Here is a 27922-nt window from a genome sequence, read left to right on the forward strand (position 1 = left end):
AGCAAGCCCCTTGGTGCTGCCATTATCTTAGCAAACCCTGGGCCACCTGCTCTGCTTTAAAAAAATCCCTTCTCCTAGGTCTGTGCACCCTGGAATTTTCTTTTGTATCTTGTTCAACTGTTCTCCTGGTGGAGGGGGAGGTTCCAAGCTCCATCCCCCGGTCTGGCATCAGTGTCCCAAAGAGGAGTGGGGGGGGTGCAGGGTACAGCGTGAATGTCCTCTGGTGCCTTGGTGCTGTTCTACATTTCACCAGCGATTAGCCTTGTGCCATTCTTGAGACCTTGCCCCTAACAAGGTGGTTTCCAGCATCTCCCCTTCCACTTCCCGGAGATCTTTTGGTTTCTGTCTAGGAACATCCTCCCTCCCACTAAGCACTTGAAGAGACCTGCAGTTTTGTTGTAGTATTTGGTCCCATAGAAGACTAATGACTCAGCAGAAGCCAGCTTAGCCTGCCCCCCAGGCCCAGAAGGACAGGGGTTTGGCTGATTAAAGCTACGGGCGACCTGACATAAAATAGCTAAATAAATCTTTAATATTTCTAATTGCAAATGTACAGAAATTGCACGTCCACATCATTTCTTTGAACACCAACAACTTTCTCTGTACATTATTACATAGTTTAAAAGAGGCTGAAGGAGTTTCAGCAAACACTTCCACTTTGCTTTGTTTTTAAACATACTTACAAAAAAGGTTTTTTGTTTGTTTTTTCTTCATAAGAGGATATAAAACATAGCGACTGCTCATCAGGAACAAGTATCAGCCTAAGCAGATCTACAGAGAGAGAGGTATATCTTAAGACACAGTGATGGATGATAAAGGAATATGTGACCATGGAGACAGCACTTGGGTACCGATAGTTGATGCAGAACCACCTAAAATTTACAGCAATGTCACACCTCACGTTACCCGTGAAAGTCAGCTGGCGAAACCAAACCCCTGCTCCAGCATTTGAGGATTGTTGTAGACTGTCCGTGGTTTGGAAAGACCCTGCTCAGCAAATGAACAGGTTTCTCTCTGGCCCAAATTAGATACACTCCCCCTCCAAGAAAAGAAAATGACAACTCTTCTCTGCACAGCAGTCACACAAGGGTGCCCGGAGCTGACCCATAAATGGGGGGGGGCATTAGCACAGACACAGTATCTGGCTAGAAGTGAATCGCCTCCAGTCTGGGGCAGTTCAAGGAATCACTTGGGAACTAAGGAACAGCAACAGCAGCACTCACTTCAGATTACAGAACTGGAAAGGCGGAGTTGGAGTCCCAGCTCGCCCTGAATGCAGCATGCCGGAACGGTGCTGGAAAAGATCCAAGAGGTGATCTGTGGGGAAGCCAGGCCCTGGAGATCAGTGCAGGGTTGTTCCCCCCCATACCTTTGCTTGGTTTTCTTCCCGGGTGGAGGGAGGGGGGGGGGAGTTTATTGTTACAGAAAGGGCAATGAGCTTGGTGGAACTAATGAAGCACAGCTATTGTCACCCAGGTCCAGCAAATCCCTATTACATGCCTGGGGAGACCTCCAGCATAACCTGGTGTGTCCTGCAGCTGGCAGAAAGTTACACAGCTGTACCCAGGCAGGGGGAGCCAGGACACTGCTCACAATGCCAGGAGTGCTCGAACAGCGACAAGCAAAAACCACAAAGTGCAGAATTCCAAGGACCCGTTTGGGTGGAGGACATTTCTGCTTACTAGATGTGGAGGGGATGGGGAGAAGCAGTTAGTTCCTAAACTGTCGTAGGTGGTAGGAAGTCTCCCTGGAGCTTCTGGCTCTGAACTTAAAGCACAACCCCCGTTGTATTAGACTTACAGCGTGCAGCAACCGTGGGGTAGTTCACATCCCAAAGCCTTGCCCGTTTGCTCTCGATCACCCCAAATCTGAACCCAGATCTGAATTTGCTTACTTGAGCCCACCTCTGTTTAAAAACAAAACAACAAAACTCAAACAAACCAGCAGTAGAGACACTCAAATCCTGACCAAATAAGCAGCACCAGAAGTAAATGACTATATACAACCGTTGGCTGAATAGGTACATTACAGTCAAACACCAAGAACATATACAAAAAATTGTAAGACTTGCATTAAGATAAAAATCTGTGAATGTTTGTTTTGTCTGCACGTTTACAGTTTTTGCACTAGAATAGGCTCTTGTCGCAGAAAGCACGAGAAGGAAAACAGCAGGTCGCAGGATGGTCAGTAGAGTGGTTGTTTTACTCTCTGTCACTGGGAGCACCTCTGCACATTGTCTCTGGTATTGCTATGCGAAACACCAGGCTTGAGGACAGGCATTGCACTCACAGCCCCACACACTGGTGTGCAGCTTATAAATAACAAAACCACAAACGGAAGTAACACAGTTAGAGATGGGCCTGAACCAAACCTCCAGATCCGGATCCCATGCTTTGCAGTTTAGGGGGCATCTCTCCAAAGAAGAGATTTCTTCTGGGACTGAGTTCCTTTTCCTACTGGCTCAGGAAACTACAGAACATCAGAAGGGGTCGGATCTGGAAATGTTAGTTTTTAAATAACTCCCTGTGAAAGGGTGTAGGTTTTCTGCTACGCCAGCAGCACAACGTGCACGCTTTAACTGAGAGTTTGGTGTTAACCAAGACTTTGTAATGTAGTCCCTGTAAAGTTAATGGAGCAATGGATTGGCTCAGGGCTGACGAATAGGTTAAGATGTATAGTACTTAGCTTCAGTTCTAAATAGACAATTGTTTCTGGGGTGGGAGGGGGGGGGGTCCCTCTGCCAGTTCTTAGGGCAAGCACTGAATTTGCATCCAAAAACAATTCCCTGAAGTTTCCGTGTAAGAATGGAAATCAGTCCCTGCTAGGGCACCCCTCCACCACCCCTGCCTCGCATTCTATGTGAAACAGCTTCCATCTTTCACAGGAGGAATATTTCAGACCCTAAAAAAATAACCAGAGCTAAAAGTACATCTCCGGGCATCAGCTGTTTAAAAAGAGTCTTTTTTTTGCAGGCTTCTTTAAAGATATTTGACACTGAGACAAAGGCGGATGTAAGCGTATGTACCAAATTGTTCATAGTACCCTGTATACTCCTAACCTGTCTGGGTCTTTCTCCTGGGGCTGTCAGTTTTGTGAGCTTCTTCAAAGCCATTTGTGCTAATTCTCCAATATTCAATGGTCACTTGGCTCTGAGGAGCTCCTCTTTTTGGTCTTACTTTCACGCCACTCTGTGAATTTAAATCAAGAGATGGGACGGCATTCCTTGCGTGTGGAGAGCTTCGAGCGCAGACAGACCGTCAACCATCCAAGATCCGGAGCTGCAGAAGGTGCAGCCCTGTGTGACCTGGGCTGGGGCTTCCGTGGAAGAGAAGCTTTTAGAAAAAAGCAGCTTTAACTTTAAAATAATCCCCTCCACGGTGAATCTTTTTAGGATTTGCGGTTGCAGGACAGCACAGAAACGCAAACAGTGTCCTGCTAGCACAGACTAGATACTGTGGAGTTGGTACCTACGCCTATGCACAATTCAGTATCCTAGTCTCTTCTGACTGTACCTTTACACATGGTACTGGGCAAACTAGGACAAGCATACAGCAAGTATATGCTCTTAATGGGAGGAATAGACAGATGTCCTATACACTGTACAGTGGCATCCGTGTCTCAGAGAAACCATCTCTCTGGGTCTCAGTATTAATGACCTGTTCTGAGACTGGGCATCACGAAGGACTAACTTTAAAAAAACAAACAAACCTGCACTGGCGGCAGGTCAGTGGCACAATCCCCCACTAAGGAGCTGGCCCCTCCGCTGAGCAACGCGCGTCTGAATGTGCCGAAGCTACTTGTCTCAGCAGTTAGGAAAGTCTAATCCTGGCTTATGTCTGCACAGTGCCTCCTGACCAGGGGCATTTCGGTGGCTGCTGCTGTTCCTGTTGGTTACTCCCTTATGAGCATGTTTTACATCCTTCGAGGCTGTTAATTTCCATGCAGTGCTCATTCCCAATCTAAAGAGGGCAGTATTCCAGAAATGTATTTGTTTCTAATGCATACTGTGAAAGAAAAGAAATACAATTACCAACCTTCATGCTGCTTCAGGCTTTTTCTTTTTCCTGACTGTTTAGCACACATCTTTGCATATAGCACCCCCTCCCCCCCACAAATAACCCTTCCTCTTCTGAGCAAGCAGCCGCATCCTAAACAAATACTGGTGTAAAACCGATTCCATTTCCTGAATCGTGATGGGGCTTCACAACATTTTTCTGAGTGATTTTTGGCTAACAATCCACACTTCACAACCCAATGGCTAAGCACCTGGGCGAGATGAGTGGACGTGATATTTGCTGTGTTCAATAGCAGGAAGTTTAGTGGGATGCTACTCGTGTGGAACGTCTCATTGTGTTATACTTGTGACAAGGCAATGTGCCCTTCCCTCCCCTCCTTAGATTGCCAAGAAGAAGCTGCATCTAGAAATAAAGAAACCATCCCTAGAACACCAGCTCCCCTTCTCTGCTGGCGTACAACAGTCCCACTGCCTTGGGCACAAGCCTGCACCAGCTGGGCGTCTGACTAGGAAATTGGCAAAAAGTAAAGCGAATACAGAACGCTGTTCTCTTGCTGCAAGGTGCCATCTTAGGTGTAATATGCATGGACTCTCAGGTGAGGTAACACTTGCTGTGACACGGCGTAGCCCAGCAATTCTTGCTAAAGTGCTATTCTCTCCCCTCCAAGTGACCTACCCTGGTGGCTATCTGTGCTGGCATTCCCTTGGCTACCACCCGGCACACAGAGCGAGCTTTGTCCTTGCACTTCAGACCCTGCTCTCCCGAGTCACTCGGATTTCATTCAAACACCAGTTCTCTTGTGTGAGCGTTAAACTGACGGTGGCACACTACCTCCAGCATGGCACAGGAAATCTCTCCTACTGAACAACGCCCGGGGAAAGGCGCTCGTTCATGGACCAATGCGTGGAGCCTACTCCAAGTGGCACACAGGAGGGATGTGCTGCGGCCACCCCGACCTGAAGCTACACAGAATGACCCACCGAGCAAACTAAGTGCCATGGCAGAGCATTTCCTGACGAGGGCTGGAATTAGACTAAGTGCGTTTCACAACAATACATTCTCATCCTCCACTGAGCTTTTACCAGCAGGAACCCACCACTGAAGCTAGCCTGATTGGGCCTGGCACAGGCTGTCACAGCCCCCTTTATTTTGCTTACTGGCACCCCAAGGCCATTATTACGGGCCAGGAGGAGTGTGAGGTGTGTCCTTTGGGCAGTTTGAGAAGGAAAAGGTTAAACATTAAACACTGACTTAAATCCACCCGTGACAGCAATCCCCCCGTATACGGAGCTCTCCTTTTGCCACACATTTCACACAACTCGGTCTTTCGGTCCCCTCAACTCGCTGGTGTTGGCGTCTCCCACCAAGGAGCAGTCACGTGCGCTGTCTGCAGTAAGGAGCTGGTTCCTTGGGGAGCGGGGGAAAGACAGCAGCCATTCTCTGAAGCACGGCTCACCCCTGCTGCTGCGCAGTCTTTCAGGCCAGGCCTCCTCTCCTGCAGCAGCTCCCTCCGCGGGTTAACAATTGCTGCTGTTTCTGAATTCTCCGTTCTCTGTAATCTGTAATTTAGTTGGGTTTGTGGGGGAGATCCCGTTACGTGTCTGCATGCTGTACCTCTCTTTCAGCTGAGTAAGGGCACTCATTAACCGTGCGTTGGCCGCATCCAGTGAAGCAATACGTTTCTCCTGCAACCAAACAGAAAGTGGGGCACTTTCAGTGAGTGGGCCTGTGGAAACTGCCTCCTTGCAGAGGTGTGCAAAAGCAGGGTCAGCTTTGGTTTAGCAAACCCAGGGAGGATTTGGACACAGGTCCTGTTCTACAGGAGCTCACAGATGTTGGAGGCTGGACAATTTGAGTAAATAGTACTAGTTCAGACCCAGGGGTTTTGGGAAATTTCTGTCCCAAAGGACAGTGTTAACAGATACCACTGCCAGCCCCGCCCTCCCTGGGCCAGCCACTCTGCAGATAACAGCTCGGCTCACACAAACTTCAACATGTCAGGCTTTCAGACTAGTGGAATCAGAGCTAAATTAATTTCATCATGTTCTAATTGACCCTGAACAAAACAGCGATAAAATGGCTTCCATTATTTTCCAATTATACAGGCACATGCCCCACACATTTTTTTTTCTCCCACCCAGCAGCAGTTAGAATGAGGATAAGGTTCATGTTCTAAAACCCAATTCTCTCCTCTAATGGTTATTCATATCAATGTTTAATTGATTTTTTTTTAATAGAAGTTGATAGCCTGCCCGGACAGCTGCGATGACAGGGTCTCATTTCTCACTGAATACAGAGGGGTAGAGTCCAGTGTTATGACGACAAGGATGGGCACCAAGCATTCCTGTGCTGCAATGTGGTTCGGACACCATCTCCCTCTGTGAACTTGGGTAAGTCACTTAGCCCTCCTTCCTCAGATCCCCCAGCTGCAGACAGAAATACTTACCTGAGGGACGCTCCGAGGCGAGATTAGTGACTGTTTGTTTGTACACTGCTTTGAATACCATTCTTCCCTTGACGCTAGCCTAGCACTGGGGCTAATTTTGGGATGCGATGGAACCCAGAGGCATAGAAACTGGTTAAAAATAAGAAGGTAAAGCTCATGCTCTAAGGTTGCAGCTGCAGGGGTCCGGAAGGGATCCCCTGGGGTGTTCTGCGCTTCTGAAGCATTGGGGATAGCCAGGGCTAGTGAGGAGACCTTGGGCAGGAACAGCAGGGCTTTGTGGTGGCACTGAGCATTCTCTCTCTCTCTCAGAGGCTTGGCCAGCTGGTTCTTGCTCACACGCTCAGGGTCTAACTGATCACCATGTGTGGGGTGGGGAAGGAATTTCCCCCTAGGTTAGACTGGCAGGGACCTTGGGGCTTTTCGCCTTCCTCTGCAGTGCGTGGTTGCAGGTCACCTGCCAGAATTATCTGGGCATATCTCACTTCATCATTTGCCTCCTATAGCCAGGGCCTCAGGATGACCGAGAGCCACCAGTGTCTGTTGTCTGCCTGTGGCCTGTCCCAGTCTAGTCACGTGTGCAATTCCGTCTTTAATGCTCCAACTCGGAGCAGATCCAACACTCGTTACTTTAGAAGAGCAAGCAGACCTTGTCGACATTGAATTGTGGTGCTTGCTCTCCGGGATGTGCGCCTCACACTGAGCGGCTGTGTGCAGTCTTTGCTCAGGAATAATGCTTATGGAGATCAGGATTTGGCCAATTTAAACTGGAAAATCAAAGTAAATCTTTGTTTCCACTCATCACTCCAATAGTAGAGCATCCATGTAGGAAAAACGTCCAAAAGGAAACTCCAGCAAACAGGCTGTGTCTACTTAGGGGGGTTAGAATCTTTAAAGCACTGCCCAGCAGAGCTGGACACGGATAACTGAGGCACGCCTGCGTTGTAACCACTGCTCTCACTCATATTTAAAGCATCACTGATGTCAAGAAAAGAGTGAGCCGCCACCTTCAGCCTGATCCATAGCAACGTATGGGCCATGGATCTGTTTCAGAGCCGTGCACAACAAGTTAAAGCAACAAAGGGCATTTTGGCAGAGTGAGGCCACACTGATACTTATTTTTGTGCCCAAAGCTCTGTGGGCAGCAGAATCCCATGTGTTAAGGTAGCTGCAGCAATGTGGAAGGACAAAAGTGTGAAGTTTGGTGGCGAACCCACAGAAACGGGTGAAATTTCACAAGGGAAAAAGTAGTAACTTTCTGCTCAGCTGTGCTTTCCTGGGACCTGTTCAGGTCCCAACCCAGCAAGGAGGGAGCCTCTTATGCTGGTTGATCGGCGGGATCCTTAGGTACCGTGTCTGGACGATGGGGGAATGATTGATGCCTGGCCTGGCCACGCGATGTTCTGAAGCAAGCAATTCTGCTTAGTGGATGGGATCGGGTGCCCTTCTCTGAATTCTACGTGTGCCCCAGGAAAAGTTCCTAAAATCCAGTTTAAAAAACTGGCCAGGCAGCACTGCACTGGAGGCTGGCTCTGAAAGGAGTTGAAACAGGTAGTGTGTGAGGGCCAGGGTGAGGCCGAGAGAGTCAAGCGCAATTTGCAGGCTCCAGAAGGCACTTTGTCAATAGCTGTCTGTTAATGGACTCCCCGCCCTCCCCTAAGCTCAGCTTGAACACTAGAGAAGTGGACATGCTGATTTACTAGCGCTGAACAAATGACTGTAAAGATAAACCGATTCCTTTCGCCATTTCTCCTTGCTCCTTTCCCATTTGCTACCCAGTAAATCATTACTCAGGAATGGTGACTCATTCCGTGATAAATAGGGTCATTAAGCATGTAGTCTAGAATAGTGGGACCTGGCTGCAGATGGTAGCCAAGACACTGATCTTCTGTTCCTGTGTTCAAACTGGAGCAGGTGTCAGCATCCACAGCCTATATATCTCAGGCACAGTTTCACACCCACAGACTTTGGCACCCATAGTTAATTGTGGCCACGTGTATTTAATGAGCTGAGTTGGGTGCTACAGTTAGCTAGGAAACGAACTTCAAATATTTGTGCCTGAACAAATGGAAGTCAGCCCTGGAATTCTCTCCTTCGTGGCAGCTCATTGGCTAATGGGAGCCTTTGCAACTGTTGGGCGGGAGGTTGATCATTTGTCAGGGGGCTGAGGTAAAAGCTCAGTTTGGGCAGATTTTCAACAGTGACTAGAGGAGTCTCTCTGTGGGCCCAGGCAGGAGAGAGCAGCTGGGTCCTGCACATGACCTGCTAATGGAAACAGCTGCCTTTACGCCAAACTCCTAGAGAAGAAGGAGAAGACTTGCCTTTCTGCGCATCTCCTGTCATCCAGCTGCTCAGTGGGGGATAGCTTGAGCATTGGCCTGCTAAACCCAGGGTTGTGAGTTCAATCCTTGAGGGGGCCACTTATGGAGCTGGGGCAAAAATCTGTCTGGGGATTGGTCCTGCTTTGAGCAGGGGGTTGGACTAGATGACCTCCTGAGGTCCCTTCCAACCCTGAGATTCTATGAATGGAAAGGGGAGCTGTGAGCAATGGTGGAATGGTTTGTACAATCTTCTGACAGGTGGGTACCTGCTCATGCTCTGAACTCTTTATCAGTGTTCTTAGTCATTCAATGGGACATGCAGTCCCTGGCAAGCAACAGGCTATTCTACCCTACTGTAGGGTACATGTTCTCTGTATGATACTTTCTTATATTGCTCCTGCCATTTCATGGGCAAAGCCCTGATGTTCTCCACCTTCATCATCAGTGCATGGTAGGTGACTTTCTGACCTACAGATACTTGCTTCCCTTTTCCTCCATCTTTCCTTCCCCTCTGTGGTGGCTTTCCAGGTCACCTCTTTCCATCCAGCAACACCCACTACCAGTAAGCACAAACATCAGAGGGCTGCCTGGTACATAAAGGGAAGGACTGACTTCTTAGCCGTCATGGTAATTTCTCCCCTAGAGAGATCTCTCTGCAGTCACCAGTGGGCATGGGATATAGAAGCATCCGAGGAGCAGGTGGTGATGTTATCCTGTCTGTGCAGTGTAACTACTGCACCCAAGGGAGGCTCAGAAAGAGACAGGCTTCCACCATTAACTCAGACGTCACTTGCTTTGGGTTTAAATCAGCCCTTTCTAAGGCTACACTGAAGTGGAGATGGTCCTAGAATCCCCCAGCTCCATTGCAGCCTCCCATGCCCTCAGTCTTCTGCCAGGGAGACAAAGGTCTGAGCCCCTCGGACGGATGGTGCTGTAGCAGTGCAAACGCCGTGATGGGAATCACGTCAGGCTAAAACCTTACCTGCGGTCTGGCTCCTCATTGGTTTAGTGCCAGGCTTGCTATGCCCGCTGGGACAGTAACAACGGGATCTGCACAACAGGGTGGCTCGTTCCCCCAGGACTGCCGTACATCTTGACATTAAAAGGGTACTGACCTGGGCATCAATAATCTTCTGTTTGGAATCCACTGCCGCCTGCATTTCCGCGTGATCTTTCTTTAATTCCTCCTCGACCGACATCAATCTGGCATGAGAACACAGAAGCAAACACTTAGCTTCCGAGAAGCAGAGAGTCTGGCTGCTGTTATTAAACAGTGCTTCGTGCTGCTGCAAGCAGCTCGCCTGAGAGACCGAAAGCACCTCTCTGTGACCAGAACAAGTAGCGCAGGGGCAGCAGCAGTAACCTCTTCCCTCCCACTGTCAGCCTGCCCTGGCCCTGCCCAGGACAGACTGGCCAGTTCCAGCTCCTTGGCCACTCTTGCTGAGATTGCCGGCTGCGTGGTGGGTTTTGTGATAGGGACACCTGCCTACTAGACACTATGCTCACAGCTACCGATGCCAATGACTCTGGCTTACCCCTGCTCACAGCAGGTTAGCTGTGAGTGCTGGCCTGGAGCAGAAAGGCACTAGACACCCTGTTAGAAAGCCATGGAGCCCTCCAGGCCAGCACTCGTTAAAGTTCCCCCCTTCATGCTCCTTCATCCCCATTTCAGTTCTTCAACTCACAGCCTGGGTCAGCCCTGCACAGCTGCCAGCTCTCTGGTGACCCAGGAGGCTGCCCCAGCAGTAGGGTGAGGTTGCTCTGATCACCTGTTTGCGGATCCACCAGCCTGAAAGGCAATGCCCCTCTGTAGAGAGCATCCAGGTGCAGGAGTCCATTAATTACATGTGTTAGGATCTATACTGGCTCTGTCACCTCCAGCCACCATGCCATTAGTCTGATAGACATTTAAATCAGCCTCCCAGGATGAATGATACAGATTATTTCTTCCCTTACTCCTTGACAGCAGAGGAGGCGAAGGGTTGATTTACCTCTCGAGAGCTCAGAGCGAGGGGTGAAGTAGCAGGCCAAACCAATGGGAAGCTCTCATGTTGTAACCCCGCCTTCAGGGAGCACAAAAAACTAAGTTTTTTCATGTGCCATTGCAGGCATTAGCCCACACAGCACCCCTGGTTCAGGGAATGTGGAATTTCCACAGTGAAGGTCAGAATAGGGCTGGGGCCATGAAAAAATGCTGGCCCTGAGAGGCTTGTTGGTTAAAAAACAAACCAACCAAAACTCTCTGCTCCGATAGTTCAAAACCCTGCTGTTTTCTGTCTGACTGTTAAACTACTCTAGACACGAGCAAACAAAGGATGGGGCGGGAGGAGGGAGCTTTAGAGCAGCTGATTTAGGAGAGCAGCTTAAAAGAACTGAATGGGTCTAGCTTGGCTAAAGATGGTGACATTGGGCCATATCAGCCTATATGTACGTAAACACTACAGGGGCAGAGGGTTAGCTGGGATGCTAAGCTAGGAGTAATGAGATGGAAAGGAACACTCAGACCTTCCTGACCGTGAGAGATGTCTGCTGGAGGCATAATCTCCCAAGAGGAGAGGCAGAACACCCATTGCTCGGGGTACAGAAAACTGAGTGGGAAAATCCTACCCTGAGCCCAGAGAGCTGGGCTGGGTTCTGAGGTCTCATCCATCTCTAAATTCTACCATTCAATGAACGGAGCAAATCTCTGGCTTCCGTCGCCCCAAGCTTTAACAGTGACAGGTGCCCCTCCAAAGGGGCAGAGGGTCGCTGGAGCAAAATAGCTGAAGTTTGCAAACCTGAGGTTGGAAAAGCACGTGGGAGCGGGTGAGGGCTCCTCCATTTCCAGCTGGACCCCAGGAAATGAAAAACTGTGAAAAGCTAAAAGTTGCCCAGGCTTGCCTGCACCTCAGAAGAAGTTTGAGTCTCTTGTAGCTTGGGGTCAGTGCTGATTTTAGAACTACTTTTCCCCGCACACAAGAAATACAGATTGATTGAAAATGTGGTGCTTTGCATTGACTCCCGTGGGGTATGCTAAGGGGTAATCTGGCCCAGTGTCTGAAGTGCTTCAGAGCTGACACAGCACTATGTAAATTCCAAAGTACTTTTACAGCCCTGCTCCAGGAGCTACATTCAGATAGCCCAAGCCCCTGGAAGCTCAGAGAGTTTTGATTCAGCCCATTACTAAGAGAGGAGCTTGCTGGAAATTTCACACCTGGTTGCAGGTTTAGCCTGTAAACCCACAACCCACTCTGAATTTGAAGGTTTCATGGATCCATAGATTCTCAGGCCAGAAGTGACCATTGTGATCACCTCATCTGACCCAGGCCATAGAACATCCCCCAATACTTCCTAGTGCAGATCTATTAGCCAATCCTGATTTAAACTGTCACCCAGGGAGAACCCACCACGACCCCGGCTGAAGTGTTCCAATGGGTAATTACTTCACCGTTAAAAACGCATGTCTTATTTCCAGTCTAAAAGAAGGCACCAATTTCCAGCTGGTTGGATCCATCCTGGATTCACACCCTTCGCTAATTATTCTTTCTTTACTACTGGGCATAGGGCCAGTTGTTCATCTTTGGACATGAAAGGCCTTGGGCAATGCACCACTCATGCACGTGAGATGGGAATACATGATGAGAGGTTTCAGGAAACCATTTCCAGGAAATCCTGTTGCCAGGCTTGGGCGTGGCCATTTTGAGTGTGTAACAAATAGTGTTAGACAGCACTGTCCACCCCGAAGCACTCTGCAATCTATAGCTAGAGACGCCACACTCCACCTACGACTAGGGCGACAGAGGGCAGCAGTGCACTGCACACCAGTGCCAGGAGAGGAATGATGGCAAAGAACGTTTAGCAGGGACGATCTTGTTGTGTGTCTGTCCTGCACCTAGCACAATGGAGTTCTGCTCCATCACAAGGGCTCCGAGTTGTTACAGGAATACACAGTCATTAGCACTACTCTTACAACCCCCTACCCCTAGAATCTTTATGTTCACACAGATTGAACATATTCACTAAGTGGTAGGCCTTCCTCCAAAGGCTCATCAATAGAGGATAACAACCTACTATTGCAACCAGCTAACAGAGGGTTATTCCTTAGCTTAAGAGGTAGAGGGCTGTGCTGAAGACTTGTGACGAACCTTGTTTGTAAGATTTCATTTGAGGGACCCACACAATGACCTGCCTTCATTTCTCTACCTCAGCAGAGTTCAACTGGCTCTAATGGGGTACAGGGAACTTGCTGCTGAAGTGACTAAGCCATCCCCCTTCAGCTGGGCTATAGCGTCCTGCTTGCTGGCTGCTAATGCGGGGGGGGGGAAGGGGGCTAGAGTTACAACACAATGCCGTACTAGTGGCTGCCTGTTGCTTTAATCAGTAGTTTCTATCACGACTAAATTGATCCACTTTATTAACAATGACATAAACCAGCTTCTGTTTCAGACTCATTGTTTCCTCTGTTAACACAATCCCTACCTAGTTTTGGGAGGTGGGGGTGGGGGGAGAGCTAAAGCTCCCAGTTGTCTACATGCAGCTACCTCCTTGCTACAATCATTTACACGTTGGGGTTTCTCTCTCTCTCTCCCTCCCCCCCCATACCTGCTGATGATCCCCTTCATCTGGATCTCTTTATCTTCCTGCTGTCTGCGGAGCCGCTCCTCGCTTTCCTCCAGCCGGGCCTGGTACTCCAGCATCACTTTCTGGGTCGTCTCCTCCTGGCATTTGAACCGGTTTTCATACTCCTCCAGCTTCTTGTTGGAGATGCGGAGCTTGTCCTGCAGCACCACCAGGTCCTGCTGGTACTGCAGCATTCAAGGAGAAAGCACAAGGCATTTTTATTACTAGGGCTTTTCCCTCACCAAGACTCTCCAGTAACCCAGCCATGCCCGTCTCCTCGCATTAGACTAGCTGCAAACCCGCATTGGAGCAACCCTGAATAGCTGTTCAAAACCTTCTCCTCTTCCGTCTTCTCCTCCAGACTGCACGAGGAGCAGAGCTGCCCTTCTGCTGGGATGACAGGTCACTGGCAGGTGCAGAGAATGGTTGGTTAGCATAGTTTGGAACTTAAAATGAGGGTGCAAGTTAGCTCCACTGAATGGCAAATGTATGCGGGCAGCTGCTCAGGCTGAACACAGGGTTAGACACAGCCAGGTGAGGCAGCACTGGTGGGGTTCTGGCTTCACGCATCTGCTCATCAGGTCTATGTAAATAAAGGGGTGGCACTGCGAATTCTGCACATGCTTACATCTGAATCCAATCAGCTGGCACTCTAGGAAAAGCTGGTTTCCTACGGGTTCGTAGGGCCTGAGTTTAGGGAAAACGTTTGAGAACTGACTGTCCGAAAGTGAAAGCCTTGCAGCCCAAGCAACAGCTCATTAATAGCGATCCCTCATCGGACAAGGGGCAGCAATAGTCTTAGAGTTCACAGCACCTGGAGTCAAAGGACAGTGAAAATGCTCATCAAGAAGCCACTCTTCCCAGTCTAGGGCCAATCCCAGAATGACTCAGGCACCGTTCCCACTAAATCCAGGCAACGCCTAGAAGAGCAGAGGCTGGGCTGGGTTTTGGTGGGACGTGCTTAGTTCCGGAATGTGTTACATTTTGTTACCCAGCTGGAAGACCTTTTCAAAAGGAGCTAACCCAGCCACGTGGGGCTGAAGCTATGGTGGGCGTCACCATTACACACAGCTGGACCCCAGGGTGACCGAGAACAGCGGAGACCACGCTGATCACTTGAGTTCTCAGCAAGTAGCACTTTCGATGCTGAATGGCTATTTGCTTTTTTAAAGGAAGTGTTGAAATGTTGCAAAGAAAGGTGCCGGTCTGGCCACCCTGGAGACTGAAGGTCTCAGCACAGGCAGCGCCAATGCAAGATTCATCACACTAGCCTCTGTCAAAGCACCTCTCTGCAGCCAATTCAATCGTTCTCCATGGAGACTGCCCATGTTGCCAGCTGCTGTCAGGGTAGTTTTGTGAGGCTGATACCTGTCCGCTGCGGCCATCAAGCTCAGTGCACATGGACCATCATGCAGCCAGCAAATGATAACCACATTTGGTCACGTACCACGGGAGTTACTCTAATTGGGCCCAAACAGTCCGATGGGATTTGCTCTAATGAACAACCATCAGACGCCCCCACAGGGCACAAACGCCCCATTGTCTAAGGCCAAGCTTTTATTAATGTGCATTTTCCCTAGGAAGCTGGTGCTTCTGAAGCCAAATACATGGCTTAGAGCCAACTCCTACTGAAGTCAATGGGAGCTGGATCAAGGGCTAGCACTGGGCACGGATTGATCAGAGACTGGCAGTTGTACACTAGTGCAGTTTGACTTTCGCTCAACCCACAGAGTCAGGATTTCAACCCAGGTCTCAATGGGAGAGGAGTTAGTGCAGGAAGCCAAGACTCCACCTATTGTGCTTTTCATGTCAAAGAACCGGGAAAAGTTTTTGATAATATAAAAGTAAATAGCGACAAGACTCACAGAAAACGAACGAACAAGTTCAAAACACGGGGGATTTTTCTTTTAGTCAATAACATCATATTGAGCTGTCGTGGTAGCTCAGCATCGGTACAACTTACTCAGACAAAGGAAAACTCCAGTGTATAAATGTGCAATAGAACAGAGCTTTTTACTCTGAAAGGAGTGACTTTTCTAAATTGCTTAAACGTGGCCTAGCACGACCAAATTAACAATGATTAATAAGCAAACAGGAACCTGCCATTTTGATGAGCTGTTAAAGGAGTTTGAGACATTGTAAATACCTGCCTAAAGGCAGACGACTTTCAAATCTGAGCTCAGGCAACTTACCGAGTATATTACTAGTTATAATAAATGAAGAGGGCTCTGGTTCCTTTTGATATTGATTTAGTAAACAGTGGCTACAGCGCTGGTAATTTAACCGTTTGTTTTTAAAGCTAAATAAACAGAAGGTACTCGACAATAGCGCTGCAAGTCTCCTGCCCTGCTGAGCATTCAAATGGCAGGCTGCATTTCTTGTACGCCCTCACACAGGACCTCCTGCCGGGGAGCATTACTAGACTGGCAGCTCTCTCGGGGCGGGAGAAGCCTGCCCCATTCACGGATTGGAGATGGCAAGGGCCACTTCTAGCCGTGTCAATCAGTGCAGCTCCACCGATGACAAATTGTTACAGTAATTTCCATTGGCTGAGAAGCAACTGTAACCGCAACCCACCTGGCTTGGAATTCATGATGCTGAATATTTTTTGTGAGTAGCTAAAGTATTAGGATGATGGCAGGTAGAGATAGGAAAGCCCTATTAGATCCTTCTGCCAGGGCAGAAGACAGCTGTGACAAATCACTGCGGTTTTCCTTTAATCAGGTTTTTACAGAGTCACTGAGACGACACAGTTCACACACACACCACCTGGTGACGGGGGGGAGACAGCAACATCCATACAGTGCACAGAGCGGAGTCACTCACACACGGAGAGATTCAATACCTACCCTACACTCAAAATAGGAGCAGCGTAAGGGAGCTCCAGGGATAGCAGGAGAAGCCTCAGGAGAGCGTGGGAGTCGCTCCTGTCTCTAGAACACTTGTCTCATTGTTGGTTACCATTCAAGTCTTACAGTAATGGGGAGAGAGATTATGCTAATGAAGAACTTTAATGCCAGTGACTGATATGACAACAAAGTAACAAAGGATGCTGCATGGGAATGAGACACCAGGCTCTGGTGGGGTTTGCATTTTGATATTTTGGCAGGGAGCAGGATTTATTGAAATGCTGTCAGACCTCGTAATCCTGACGCGGTCTGTCTTTACCCAGCCGGGTACGTACTGGCGGAGAGCCTGCAGCATCCTGTCCCTCCCTCTACACCTGTGGGTGAAAACATGGCGGAGATCTCTCTGGCAGGGCAGAAGTGGAATTCCCTTGAGAGGTCACCTGTTAAAAGGCGAGCCAAGGTTGCCGGAGAGCGGGTTTGGTGAGCAGCAGTTTAGCGACTACCAGTGGGAAGTGGCACACGGAGTCTGCTAACTGGGGTGCCGCCTTCTGCCTAGTCATAGTAGTTTCCAGATGTAAATTAGGGCATAAGTCTTCCAAGGCCTGGCTCCTCACTCACGTTATTCTGCTTCCCAGCTCTCCTGCAGCAGCTACACCAGCCATGCCGACCTCCAGTGCGCCACGCTACACCCAGTGAGCACCTGACGTTCCACTGGTGGCCACTCTGGAGACCCCTGCTGGACTCTGTGCTAATTACAAGGATTCTACTCTACTCTTATTTAGCAGTCGAGATTTTTATGGGCGGCTAGCTGGCTGACCTTTTCTCACATCAGAGTCGAGATTTTTATAGGCGGCTACCTGGGTGACCTTTTCTCACATCAGATGCTTTCTGATCAGGCCCCTCACCACATTTCTTTTCATGTTATAAAGATGCCAAAATGGGGGAAAATTCACTAATAAAATGGGTTAAACTCTTAAAAACAACCCGGGCATTTTTTTTCTTTTATTTGAAAGATGTGAGATTTCTCCTTGTGCTTCTCAGTCCCTGCCCGTCGAAGGCTTTGGAATTTCGCTCAAGTTTAACAGATGACAGACAGCCCAGAGAATGGTGCAGCACCAGAGAAATTAGAAAGAGAAAGTCAGCATTACAAAACTAGAAACATCCCTCAGAACAATACATGGAGGACTAGCGCTCAAAGTTTCAGGTGATAATGAATGGCTAATGGGAGGCAGAATTAGCATTTGTGAGCTCCACTACCACAGGGCCTCCTGTGTCTGGCTGCTGGGAGAGCTTCTTGCAAATTCAAAAAGATCCCTCCTCTTCCCCAGTGTACGTGATTTCCACTCTGACTGGCCTTGTTGTGCTGGGCATGAAGGTGCTGGTGTCACCAACGGCTAATCCGTCACAGACAAAAGTGATATAATCCTGGTCAGATATGACATAAGCTCTTTGCTCTTCCCTAGTGACTGATGAAACCTGCCCCATGTCATCTGGTTTGAGTTGTAGTATCTTCCGCAAACTTTGATTGTAACATCTTGATTTCTAGCTCCACTCGCTCACCTCCATCTAGGCCTGCTGGTCTGCTCCCTGCTCCTCTCCTCAGGCTGGGCCGGGAGCTGGGGAACCCAGCCAATACATTACTCTTCCTACAGCTAGGGCCGAGTAGTGCTGAGCAAATAACGGACTTAGTGGCTGAATGAAAAAATCTGGTTCATTTCAAACCAAAACTGAACCTTTTTGGGTGGTTTTTCTTGCCGAAACAAACAAACAAACAAAAAAGCACAACCCAAATTTTTGTTCGAGTCACACGAAACGTTTCGAATGGTGATTCAACTCAGCATTTCATTTGGAGAAGATTGTTGTGAAATAGGAGAGAGACAAGGTGGGGGAGGGAATATCTTTTATTGGACCAACTTTGGGGCGAGGGGGAAGAAACTTTCAAGCTCACACAGAGCTCTTCCTCTTCCTGATCCGAAGCAGAGCTCTGTGTAGCTCCAAAGCATGTGTCTCTCACCCACAGACGTTGGTCTGATAAAAGAGATTCCCTCCCTCACCTGGTCTCTCTCACATCCTGGGACCAACATGCCTCCACCAACGCTGCTTACAACAGTTCTGAAATGAAACCTCCAGAGAGTTTGTTTAGAAAACGTCAAGGCAAAACATTTTGACACTTGATTTTTTTGGGGGGGATATTTCTGACATCTCACCTGAAATTCACCAATAGCTCCAGTGCCTGGAAAAAACGTGTTTTGTGGTGAATTTACTGAACATATTTTGTGCAACTCGAATGCGGAGCTACTCCCTGGCATGGGGTGCTCAGATTTAACACAGCAGCTAGAGGCCACACCTGCCCTGGGAGCCGGAGGTGCGAGTCCCAGCTCGCGTGGACATTCCCGGGCTCACTGAGCCGCGCACCACCGCCGGGAGTGTAGCTGTGGTAGCAGAGGCAGCAGTGAGTGGTGGCACGGGCTCGTTGCTCTGAATACATAGCCAAAGGTACCAGGCAGGTTTGTACAGCCTGTGCTGCCCCCCGCTGCCCCCCGGGCTACTGTGGCTACACTACTATTTTTAGTGCACTAGCTCGATGAGCACTAGCACGTACGTCCACTCAAGCTGGGAATCACACCCCCAGCTCTGAGCACAAGACCCAGCCTTTGAGACACTCTTGGTCTGGGGAGAGTCACTGGTCTCTGGTCTTGGTTACATGGCATCAACCTGCAGCAACCTCATTCCAGCCAATGGAGTCACGCCAGCCTGACGCTCGTGTAACTGGGATCAGAACCTGGCCCCTATCCTTGGAATGCGCCTCTGGCTTTTGTAAGCCTGAATGCTGGCGCTCATCTTGCCCCACCTCCCCGAGCAAGCCAGGAGGACTGCCCGCTACTTCCTGCCTTGCTCGTTCCGTTCCGTTCTTTAGTTCACGTTGTGAGCCCTGTTCTCTGCAATAGGGGTACACGGGGGAGGAGGGGGGGGCACTGACATGCATTGCTTGGACTGGCTCCGCGGTGACCTGGTGCTCTAGCTTCTCATAGTCGTTCCTGTCCCCTCTGTTCCTCTCTTGCCCTGAGAAGAGGGACAGCCCAGGTCGCGGAGCCTGAGCAGGGTCCCCAGCCTTCTGCTCCCGACGTGCGGCAGGGGCACAGTGGGGTTTGTCCCCCCGTGCAGCGCGGTACAATGACGTTTAAGGAAACTCTCTCTAGTCAGACACTCGTTTCAATCCAGTCAGGTTTTACCTTTTCTGCTTGGCTGAGCTCGTCCTTATTCCTGAGCTTATCCCTGTGCTTGGACTCTGGGTCAATGCTTTCATCTTCTAAAAAGTGCATGTTCATATTCAAAAGCCATGCGGCAGTGCGGTCCAGGGCATTGGGGTTCACAGGAGAAGGGGCCTACAATGAAACATACAACCATAACAAAAGAAAAATCGGTAACAAAAATGGATGTGAAGCTAGAGAGCGAGAGAGTTTCCTTCCAACCAAGCCCAAGGCCCCAGGATTGCTCCGAGGGAAGGAATGGGTCAGAGCACCCGAAGGGGTGTGGGAGAGAGCAAGGACACCGTCTGTTAATGCACCTTGTTTATTAATGTCAGCTTGCCTTTACAGGCCCAATTCTGCCGCCCTACAAATCCACTGCCGTTTACTGGGCTTCCAGGGGATCCGCTCAAGATCAACAGCCCCTAGTTCCCGGGCCGTTCTTGCTATTGTCTCATGCCATGTGGCCTATCAGGGTTCATGCTGCAGGCAGACAGGTTGTGTCTGCTAAGCCTCCAGGTAGAACTGTTGCTTAACTCTTGAGCTCCTCCTGCATCGAGATGCCTCTTCACCTGCTGCAGAGATTTCACTACAGCCACAAACAGATTTACAAAGTGAAATGCGATTTTTGATCACACTGGGGCCCTCCTGAAAAATCTACGGTTCTTCCAAGGCAGGTAGTCACACGAGGGACCCTACAACAACAAACCTGGGGGCTCTGCATTTCTTAATGCTACAATGGCTCAGAGAATGGGATTCTCGGAAGTTTCAATGAGTGGCTTTCCTTTCAAGGAGATTGCTCTCTAGCCATCTGCGCTACAGAAGTGCTACTGCAAGCAGTAGTCTACCATCAGCAAGCTAAAGACACCGGCTCACCTATTAGCCTGGGCAGTGTCTCTGTAAACCCAAAGGCAAACAAAATTGCCGAGAGATTTTCCAACCACATTATAAACTCCAGGAAGTGGATCTCCAGCTAATTTTCCTCCATCACAGCTGACTACAAATTGTAGTCAAGGATTTCTCAGGCTGAACACTGTGGGTTAGAGTGAACGCTGAAAACCAAGAGAACCACGCTGAAAACCCAGACATGTCAGGGACTTGTTCACACCTCCAGCCCCCGGGTTCTTTCAGTCAGTCACCGGCAGTGGCAGCGTGGGAGCAGATCCCTCGCTCTGAGCGGGAAAGCCCTGGATGGAGAAGAATTCTTCATAGGAGCATTTGGGGAAAGTCCTCCCAGTTCGAGTCAGATGATTCCATGATGGCTCAGTGGGGAGGGAAACAGTTACACTGAAGTTACTACCCCTCCCCCCACCCCTCCAAGTAAATCTTGCCTTCTGGATCCAGACTCTGAACCTGAAGTTTCAGACTCAGCCCTGTCATAAATGGGCCCTTAGCTTCTGGCTTGCTGCCTTTTGGGGCACTTCTGGACTGGGAATTGTGACCCTGGCAGGAGCAAAGGATGCAGGTCTCTCAGAAGTGTGTGGCCACGAGGGGTGGGGGAAATTATCCCTATTGTTCCTTTCAGCCCCGTAGAAGATGTTTGGAGTTTTCTAGCCCCGCTGACAAAATGGGGGTCAGCCCTGCATGAATGGTGCCCCCTCCCGCACTGGGCATCTTCCTCCGAACGTGACAGAAAACCCCGAGCTAAACTGGATCCAACACGTGAAACAAAATGAGGAAAGAGGCGGTTGGAAGCTCTTCCAATCAGCAGCAGCGAGGAACTTGGGAATCCAAATGAAACGGCCACTGAATGGAATGTATTTCCTCTCAAACTACACTAAGCCCCGGTGAGTGGGACCAAGCAGTTTCATTATGATTGACGTGGACTGTTACTACACCACTTGAATACACAGATAAAAAGGCAGGAGCGGCAGTGCAGGGACTCCTGCCCCCTCGAGGAAAACCTTTGGAGGAACAGGGTGTGTGAACTCAAAGTGGCCAGAGCTTTGTGAAGGGTCATCAGGCATCCATTTCACTCAGCAGAAGTACTCTGGAGCAGCCCCCATTCCCGACCAGGCCCCCAAGTGCTTTGCCAACCTCTCTGCCTTCCCCACATAATGAGTATCGATCCTTATTATATAAATGCTGCTACACGGCCAGCTTGCTAATGCCTCTGCCTACAGAACTGCCCCGCATCGGATTGACAAAATGGCTTTTAATGGCCAGCGCTGATAAAGGGCTCTGTAGAGTCCTTGAAAAAGAAGAGCAATTATGCACACCTGTCCGTCTCTTGCTTTCGAGTGTGCTGGCTTATGGGAGCCGTTACACTGTGTCTGGATTGAGATGTAGTGGACAGTCGTTAGCTAGCCACATTTTTTTTTTGGGGTGGTATTTTTTAAAAATAAATCTTCATCTGAAGTATCAGAAATCCCCGGTGTGTTTCTTTTCCTATGGGATTAGTTCTTTGAAAAAAATCAGCACTAGGAAAACTATTTCCACCTGCCGGCCAAACGGGATGTGTCCGAGGCATCGGGGACAAAGCAGGTCCTGCTACTTTTATTATCAGGGCTACATGCAGCGAAATTCACCCCCAGGCAAAGATGGGCTTCAACTGGTGCACAGTATTTGTGCACCAAAGGGAATTTCAGTGTTGCTGATTTTGCTGGAATGACTGATCTTTCCCTTTTTCCCACCCCTCCGCTCCCCTCCCCAAAAATGCATCCACGGGAGATTCTAAAAGACAAAACTAACAGGATTGGGAGTGTCCAGTCGCACCATGTCCCCAGCAAAACAGCAGCAGCAGGACGGAGCCTCTTACTTAGCGGAGGTCAGATCCTGATCCGAGTCCGTGAGATGGAATTTGACTGACTGTGGCATGGGATGAGCAGTTTGCAGGTGTAGGCAAAGCAGTGACAGGATGGTGGAGCAGAATGGAGGAGAGGCTCTAACCTCATCAACGCCTGCAGCCCCAAGGCAGTCGCACTTTAGCAGAGGAAACAGACGCAGCAAACTCCGAGAGTGAAAATGTAAACGTCACCTTTTCCAGATGGGCCCTGTCTCAGGGCCAGGCTTCGGGCAGGAGCCAACGCATAGCCCCCCAGTGACTCAGCGGCTCAGAGCCAGCCCCACCTCCCCATCCTGCTGCCAGACTGGAAGGAGAGTCAAGTCATGGCCTAAGCTCCCGATTCCCTCCACGAGTTTGGGGCCTGATCCCCACCCACAAGGCCGGCTTTGCTTAGCCTGGCCTCCTGGCACTCACCTGTTTGTGCATGGTGCGTTGCTTCATCTCCGGACTGTCGCCCTTGGAGGAGGAGGACTGCTGCCGGAGGCGAGCCCCGCTGCCCGGCCAGTCGGGAGAGGAGGACATCATGCTCCCGCTGGATGGTCTCTGGTACTGAACCGTGTTCAGCAGTGAGGGGGGCGTCCTGCCCCTGGTGACTGGTGGCGGGGGAGGGGGCGGTTGGTCTATCCGCCTCTGGGGGCCGGCGCTGTTCTGCCGAGGCATGGTGGGCTGGCCACCTTTCTCCGTCAGAGAGAGCTGCCGGCGGGCCAGCTCCCCCGTCCGCCGAGTGAAGTCCTCGCTCCCGGCAGGGTTGACGAAGCCGTGCTTGTTGGCCGTCAGCTCCTCGCTGTTGCTGTGGGAGCTCAGGGAGCTGTGGCACTCAGAGCCAGAGTCCCCCAAGCCCCGGGGGGACAGTGGAAGCCCGGCTGCCATCTGGTACACCGGGTTCTGGAACGATAAAGGTGCTAAAAGCTGGGGCCTGCCGGGCGCGCTCTCGGCGTTGGGCGTGGTGGGGGTCTGGCCTACCCTGCGCACCGTGGCCATGCCAGTCACGTTGTTCTGCGGAGTTCGTGCAGTCCATATGCCCTGTAACTGCCCAACAGATGACTGACTGTCATTGAGGGAGTCAGCGGCCCCAGGTGCATTTGCCCCACTGTCCAAAATCCGATTGTCCTGCAAGTCCACCATGGACAAACTCTTGCTGCCATTGGACATCTGCACGTCGGGCTCATTGGCCTCCGAATAGCTGGAGCTTCGGGCGGGCGAGGGCTGAGCCCCAGCAGACCTTGTGACAAAAAACAAGTCCTTGTTTTCAGGGGTTGGAGACGGTAACCGTGTGAAATCTATCAGACTGCGGGGAAATAAACGCATAAAGGAAGGGGAGAGGAGAAGAAAAAAGAAGAGCTGTGAATGCTACACTGCAGCAGGCAAAAGTAATCAGCAAAAAGAAACGAGTAGGAAAATCAGTATAGCCCAGTGGGGTAAAGCTATGCTAACAAGCCAACCCACCATGACATATGTGACAGTGTGTGCAAAACTCAGTCGCAGCACTGCTCCCCTGGGAAAATGGATTAGGGCAAGAGCTGGGCAGAAAACAGAGATTCTGTGCTGTGAAACATTCAGCGATTAAAACCAGTCCAGATTGATGGCAAAAAGCCAAGCTTTTTCATGGAAAAAAATTGGTGCAATGTTTCCTTTCAATTTTTTGATTTTGACTTTTTTTAAACTATAATTTAATTTACATTTCAGAGTGAAAAGTTGTTAAGAACAGACAAACAGGAACTTTTCATTTTGAAAATGTCAATGTTTTACTAATTTCAAAACTTTTTCTGAAAACATTTCGAGCCAGGAAATCTGTTGACATTGACCTTTTCCTGCCAAAAATGTTTGGTTTCAACAAATCAGCATTTTCTGATGAAAAAATGTTTAGTTGAAAAATTCCTGGCATGCTCTCATCAGATCCTCTCTGTCAAGAAGGGGCAGTGAGGTTGGATGTGTCAGTGCACTGTGTGGATGCACAGATGCACATGGAAGTGAGGGACGGGTGTGGGGATGGGGATGGATGGGTGGTATATGTGTATGAGTGAATATGAGTGTCTGCGTGGGGGGGGCATGTTGTATCTGGGCGTGGCTGAGAGGTCTGGGTAGATGGGTCTAGTTCATGAGTGAGAGGCATCATCCCGATGCAATCCTTGGATGCTTTGTATCATCAGTTACAACCATGCTGCCTTGTGTTCCCGTCTGTCTGCATCTGTCTCCTGCCTTATCCTGAGACTGTAAACTCTTTGCACAAGGATCATCTTTTGGTTCTGTTTGTACCGCGCCTAGCACAGTGGGGTCCTGGGCCATGACCAGGCTCCTAGGCACTAGGATAATACAAATAAAAACCGAGCAATAATAATGATAATAACTAGCAACAACGTTGACCGCTGCTTTCCAAGCAAAGGCAGAGGCCTCGTTGCCCATTCCTCCTACAATAAACTGCCAGATTTGTGCACTATCGATTTCCGGTGGATAAGGCAAGGGCTTTGCAGTGGTTTCATGTGAATGCGTCAGATCAAAGATGCTGCATTTACATTTGCATAGGAAGTATTTGGGCCAGAGTATTTTGCTCTGAGAAATACTCCCTGGCACAAAATGTGAAGAGCTTTACCCCATGCAGGGAAGCATTAGAGATGAAGGCTCTAATTACAGAGCAAGTCCGGCTTCCTCTTGCTGGTTCCCTCACTCCTAATTAGATTGTTCAGCAATTTCTAGCTCCTATTTAGAACCTATTTTACTAGTGGAGGCTTTTCATTTGTGTGGGTTCACCTGCATCTTCAGCAAACAGGAACAAAACTAGCATTATAACTCTGCAACACGACCACCGGGAACGAAATGCCGCATGAGAACGCCAAGAAGAGTGTGCTCAGGGACTAGGCCTATGGGCTATTGCTCAGTGGTTTCACAGATATAATAAAAAGAAAATAATAATTAGGCAGAGCAGGCTGAAAACCCCAGTAAGGAAACTTCCAAAGGATGAGTGTCTGTCAGGGAAACAACCCGTGATCTGGATCGAATTGTACTCAGCACCGATCCAGAGCTTTACAAGCAGGATGGACCCAATCCTGCCTATTTGCCATGCACAGAATTCCCACTGAATTGATTTTTAAACCCCCGCATCTCCCTGCACTTGCATGTGCACGTACACACACACACACACACACACACACACACACACACACACACACAGTTTTAAGATCAGGCCTTCTCCCATCCTCACACTCACAGCTGGGAAGGAGAAGAGCATTATATTCCCCAGATTAAGTCTGGCAAACTCCCAGCCACCCCTAGCTTTGCCCGGCTCCGCATATAGCCAGCCGGGTACCCACAGACTGATGCTCACAGAGTACCTGCTGTTTCCCTGGTCAATGGCCAGGAGTGCCCGCGAGGATTTCTTACCCAGATAAGTCATTCTCTATCACCATTTTCTGGAGCCCCACAGAGATGCTGTTGCCAGCATTTGGAGTCGATGCAGTATGGTCAGCTGTGACGGAGACCTGCACACACGCTGGGTTACTGAGCGCCGTGTTGACATCCCTCAGAATCCGAGGCAGAGGCCCAAGTTTCGTTACAGTGCCCTGGGGAGAAACGGGGACAGAAACGTTACAGGCTGCTTGCTTCCTACGTAAAGAGAACCCTGGCCAGCTGTCCCAGGATCTGCAAGGTCTCTCCTGAAACTCTTTCTTAGCAATATTAATTTCCCCAGTCGCTCAGCCACACTTCTTTGTAGTAGTAGGGGTACCCCTCCTTACCTCGTGTGTGTGGATCAACAGAGTGTGTACATAGGGAAAAGCAGGTGTGTGTAAGTCTGGTCCAACCGCTCTTGACGGAGACCCATTAACTAAAAATGTTTCTTTTTAAAAGTGAAACTAGTTGAAGTCAGGAGGCAAGTTCTGTTCCTTCCCACTGCACAACACTTGCTGAGACAGAGGTGAGGGCTAGTGGTCTGAGCACAGGACTGGGAACCAGCAGCAGCTAAGTTCTGATCCCTCCCTGCCTCGGTTTCCCCACTGGGTAAGGGGATAATTATACTTACCTACCTCATGGGGGGTTGTGAGGATTAGACAGACAATGTGTGCAAGGCTACAGAAATGCTAACCACTGCTAGACTACAGCGATCCTGCTACTCAGTTATTCCTTCCCGATAACCAATAGACGTTTTTCTTGTGGACGGTTTGCAAGGGACCGCTGTGTAGTGTGGTGCACGCTAAACTCTCAGTCACTCCCCGCAATCCCAGGAAGGGTCTGACTGAGCTGTGCCTCCCCACAAAGCTTGCCCCTCCAACTCCCCACCTCCCCACGGGTACCTGCTCGAGCTGAGAAATGACCTCCCACAGTAGAGAGTGCAAAGTGGACAATTCCCGGCCCAGGTCGATGTAGCCTTCAAAGCCAGCTGTGTTCGAGATGGTTTCTGGATTGGAAATCTCCAACAGAAATCGCTGCATGTTAGTCCATTCGTGTTCCAGAAACTGATTCATAAAGGACATATACTCCTCTTTGCTGCCAAACCTATCAAGACAGGCACATGAATCTCAGCTAGAACCTGTGAGTAACGGTGCACAATTAACCAGCTGTAAACAGTGCAGGGAGGAACAGAGCTAATTAGTGACACGCTGAGTCTTTCTTCCAGCCCTCTGTATCCTTTCAAAGCATTTGGAGCTCCCGATTTCTAGTGAGCAAACCCACAGCTTAACCTGACCCCTCTTAGAATGCAGAAATGTTGAAGTCGTGTCTAACCAAGGTGTTCATCACTGCAGGACGAGAGAAGGGCAAGAGGTGGGGATGGAACAGCCCAGTGTGTCAATGGAGCCCAGCTCACTGTAGGGGCAGGGTACAGCTCCCAGACAAAGGACATTTGTCTGATATTCTGTGGCTCCTAACACTTGATTTTAGCCAAAGATCCCCTGGCAGTAAAGAGTGATGGGCCAGGAACCACAGCCAGTTGTCCAACTCCTTTGCCTCCAGCTTTGGAGACTGAGATGAAGAGGGTCCCACACTGGACTCACCCGTAGTGGTGTCTTTGACCCAATCCGCCCTTCCATAGTGGGGTGTCTTTGCAATCTAGAGGCCGGCACTGATCTTGCTGCTTTGATGCAAATCCAAATCTTGACTGATGAGGTTCTGCTAAACAAAAGCCTCCCTTGGGTCTGCCTATGTCTAGCAAATACCCAGGACCCAATGTTCACAGGAGGCCTGTCCCTCCAGCAGCTAGCCTGTGATCTGGCCTGATACAGCCACTGAAAGCATCAGCAAGTCACTGCTAACATGCAGTCCTCTTACTCCCAATGATCACTGCCCAGCACCCGAATCCCTTCTCCTGCCCTCCGCCTCTCTCTGTGATGTGCGGAGTGACAGCCCGTGGCAGAGCTCCTGAATGCTGCCACCCCAGTGCATTAATAATGTCATTTCTAGTAGCCCGTCTACCAGAGTCTCTGCTGTCTTTGTCAGAGACAGCGTCTGTTCCTACGTGTGAAGGCTCGCACGGCGAGGATGTGTCTGGCATGAGAATGTGCTGGGCGTCAAGCTCCGAATATGCTCACTGCAAGATGAGGGGGAAACAGGACAGGGCCGAAGGCTAGAGATTGGGCAGAACTGCCACTGACTTCACTGGAGACAGCGTATGTGTATTTGCATCGGGGTCCAGCAGCCTCAGGACCAGCCCCTCTCCTCTATGCTGACTGC

The 27922-nt window shown here is 49.8% G+C and overlaps 1 protein-coding gene across 13 annotated transcripts in view; it reads right to left on the minus strand.

Annotated features, from left to right (window-relative positions):
• Positions 1-509: 509 nt before the first annotated feature.
• The window catches only part of DAB2IP (DAB2 interacting protein), a 407650-nt gene continuing 380237 nt past the window's right edge, over positions 510-27922 (minus strand). For 9 of the 13 annotated variants that reach the window (XM_054007196.1, XM_054007202.1, XM_054007203.1 and 6 more), the window contains 7 exons: positions 26548-26749; positions 25640-25818; positions 22676-23549; positions 19462-19614; positions 13362-13564; positions 9896-9983; positions 510-5701 (listed from right to left, as the gene is read on the minus strand). In XM_054007196.1, the coding sequence (XP_053863171.1) occupies positions 5534-5701; positions 9896-9983; positions 13362-13564; positions 19462-19614; positions 22676-23549; positions 25640-25818; positions 26548-26749 (1867 nt within the window). In that variant the 3' untranslated portion in view covers positions 510-5533. The remainder of the gene's footprint in view (positions 5702-9895; positions 9984-13361; positions 13565-19461; positions 19615-22675; positions 23550-25639; positions 25819-26547; positions 26750-27922) is intronic. The other 4 variants (XR_008442606.1, XM_054007199.1, XM_054007198.1 and 1 more) reach the window with 4 other exon arrangements.

The sequence above is a fragment of the Malaclemys terrapin genome, chromosome 17, assembly GCF_027887155.1.
Source record: "Malaclemys terrapin pileata isolate rMalTer1 chromosome 17, rMalTer1.hap1, whole genome shotgun sequence".
NCBI lineage: Eukaryota > Metazoa > Chordata > Testudines > Emydidae > Malaclemys > Malaclemys terrapin.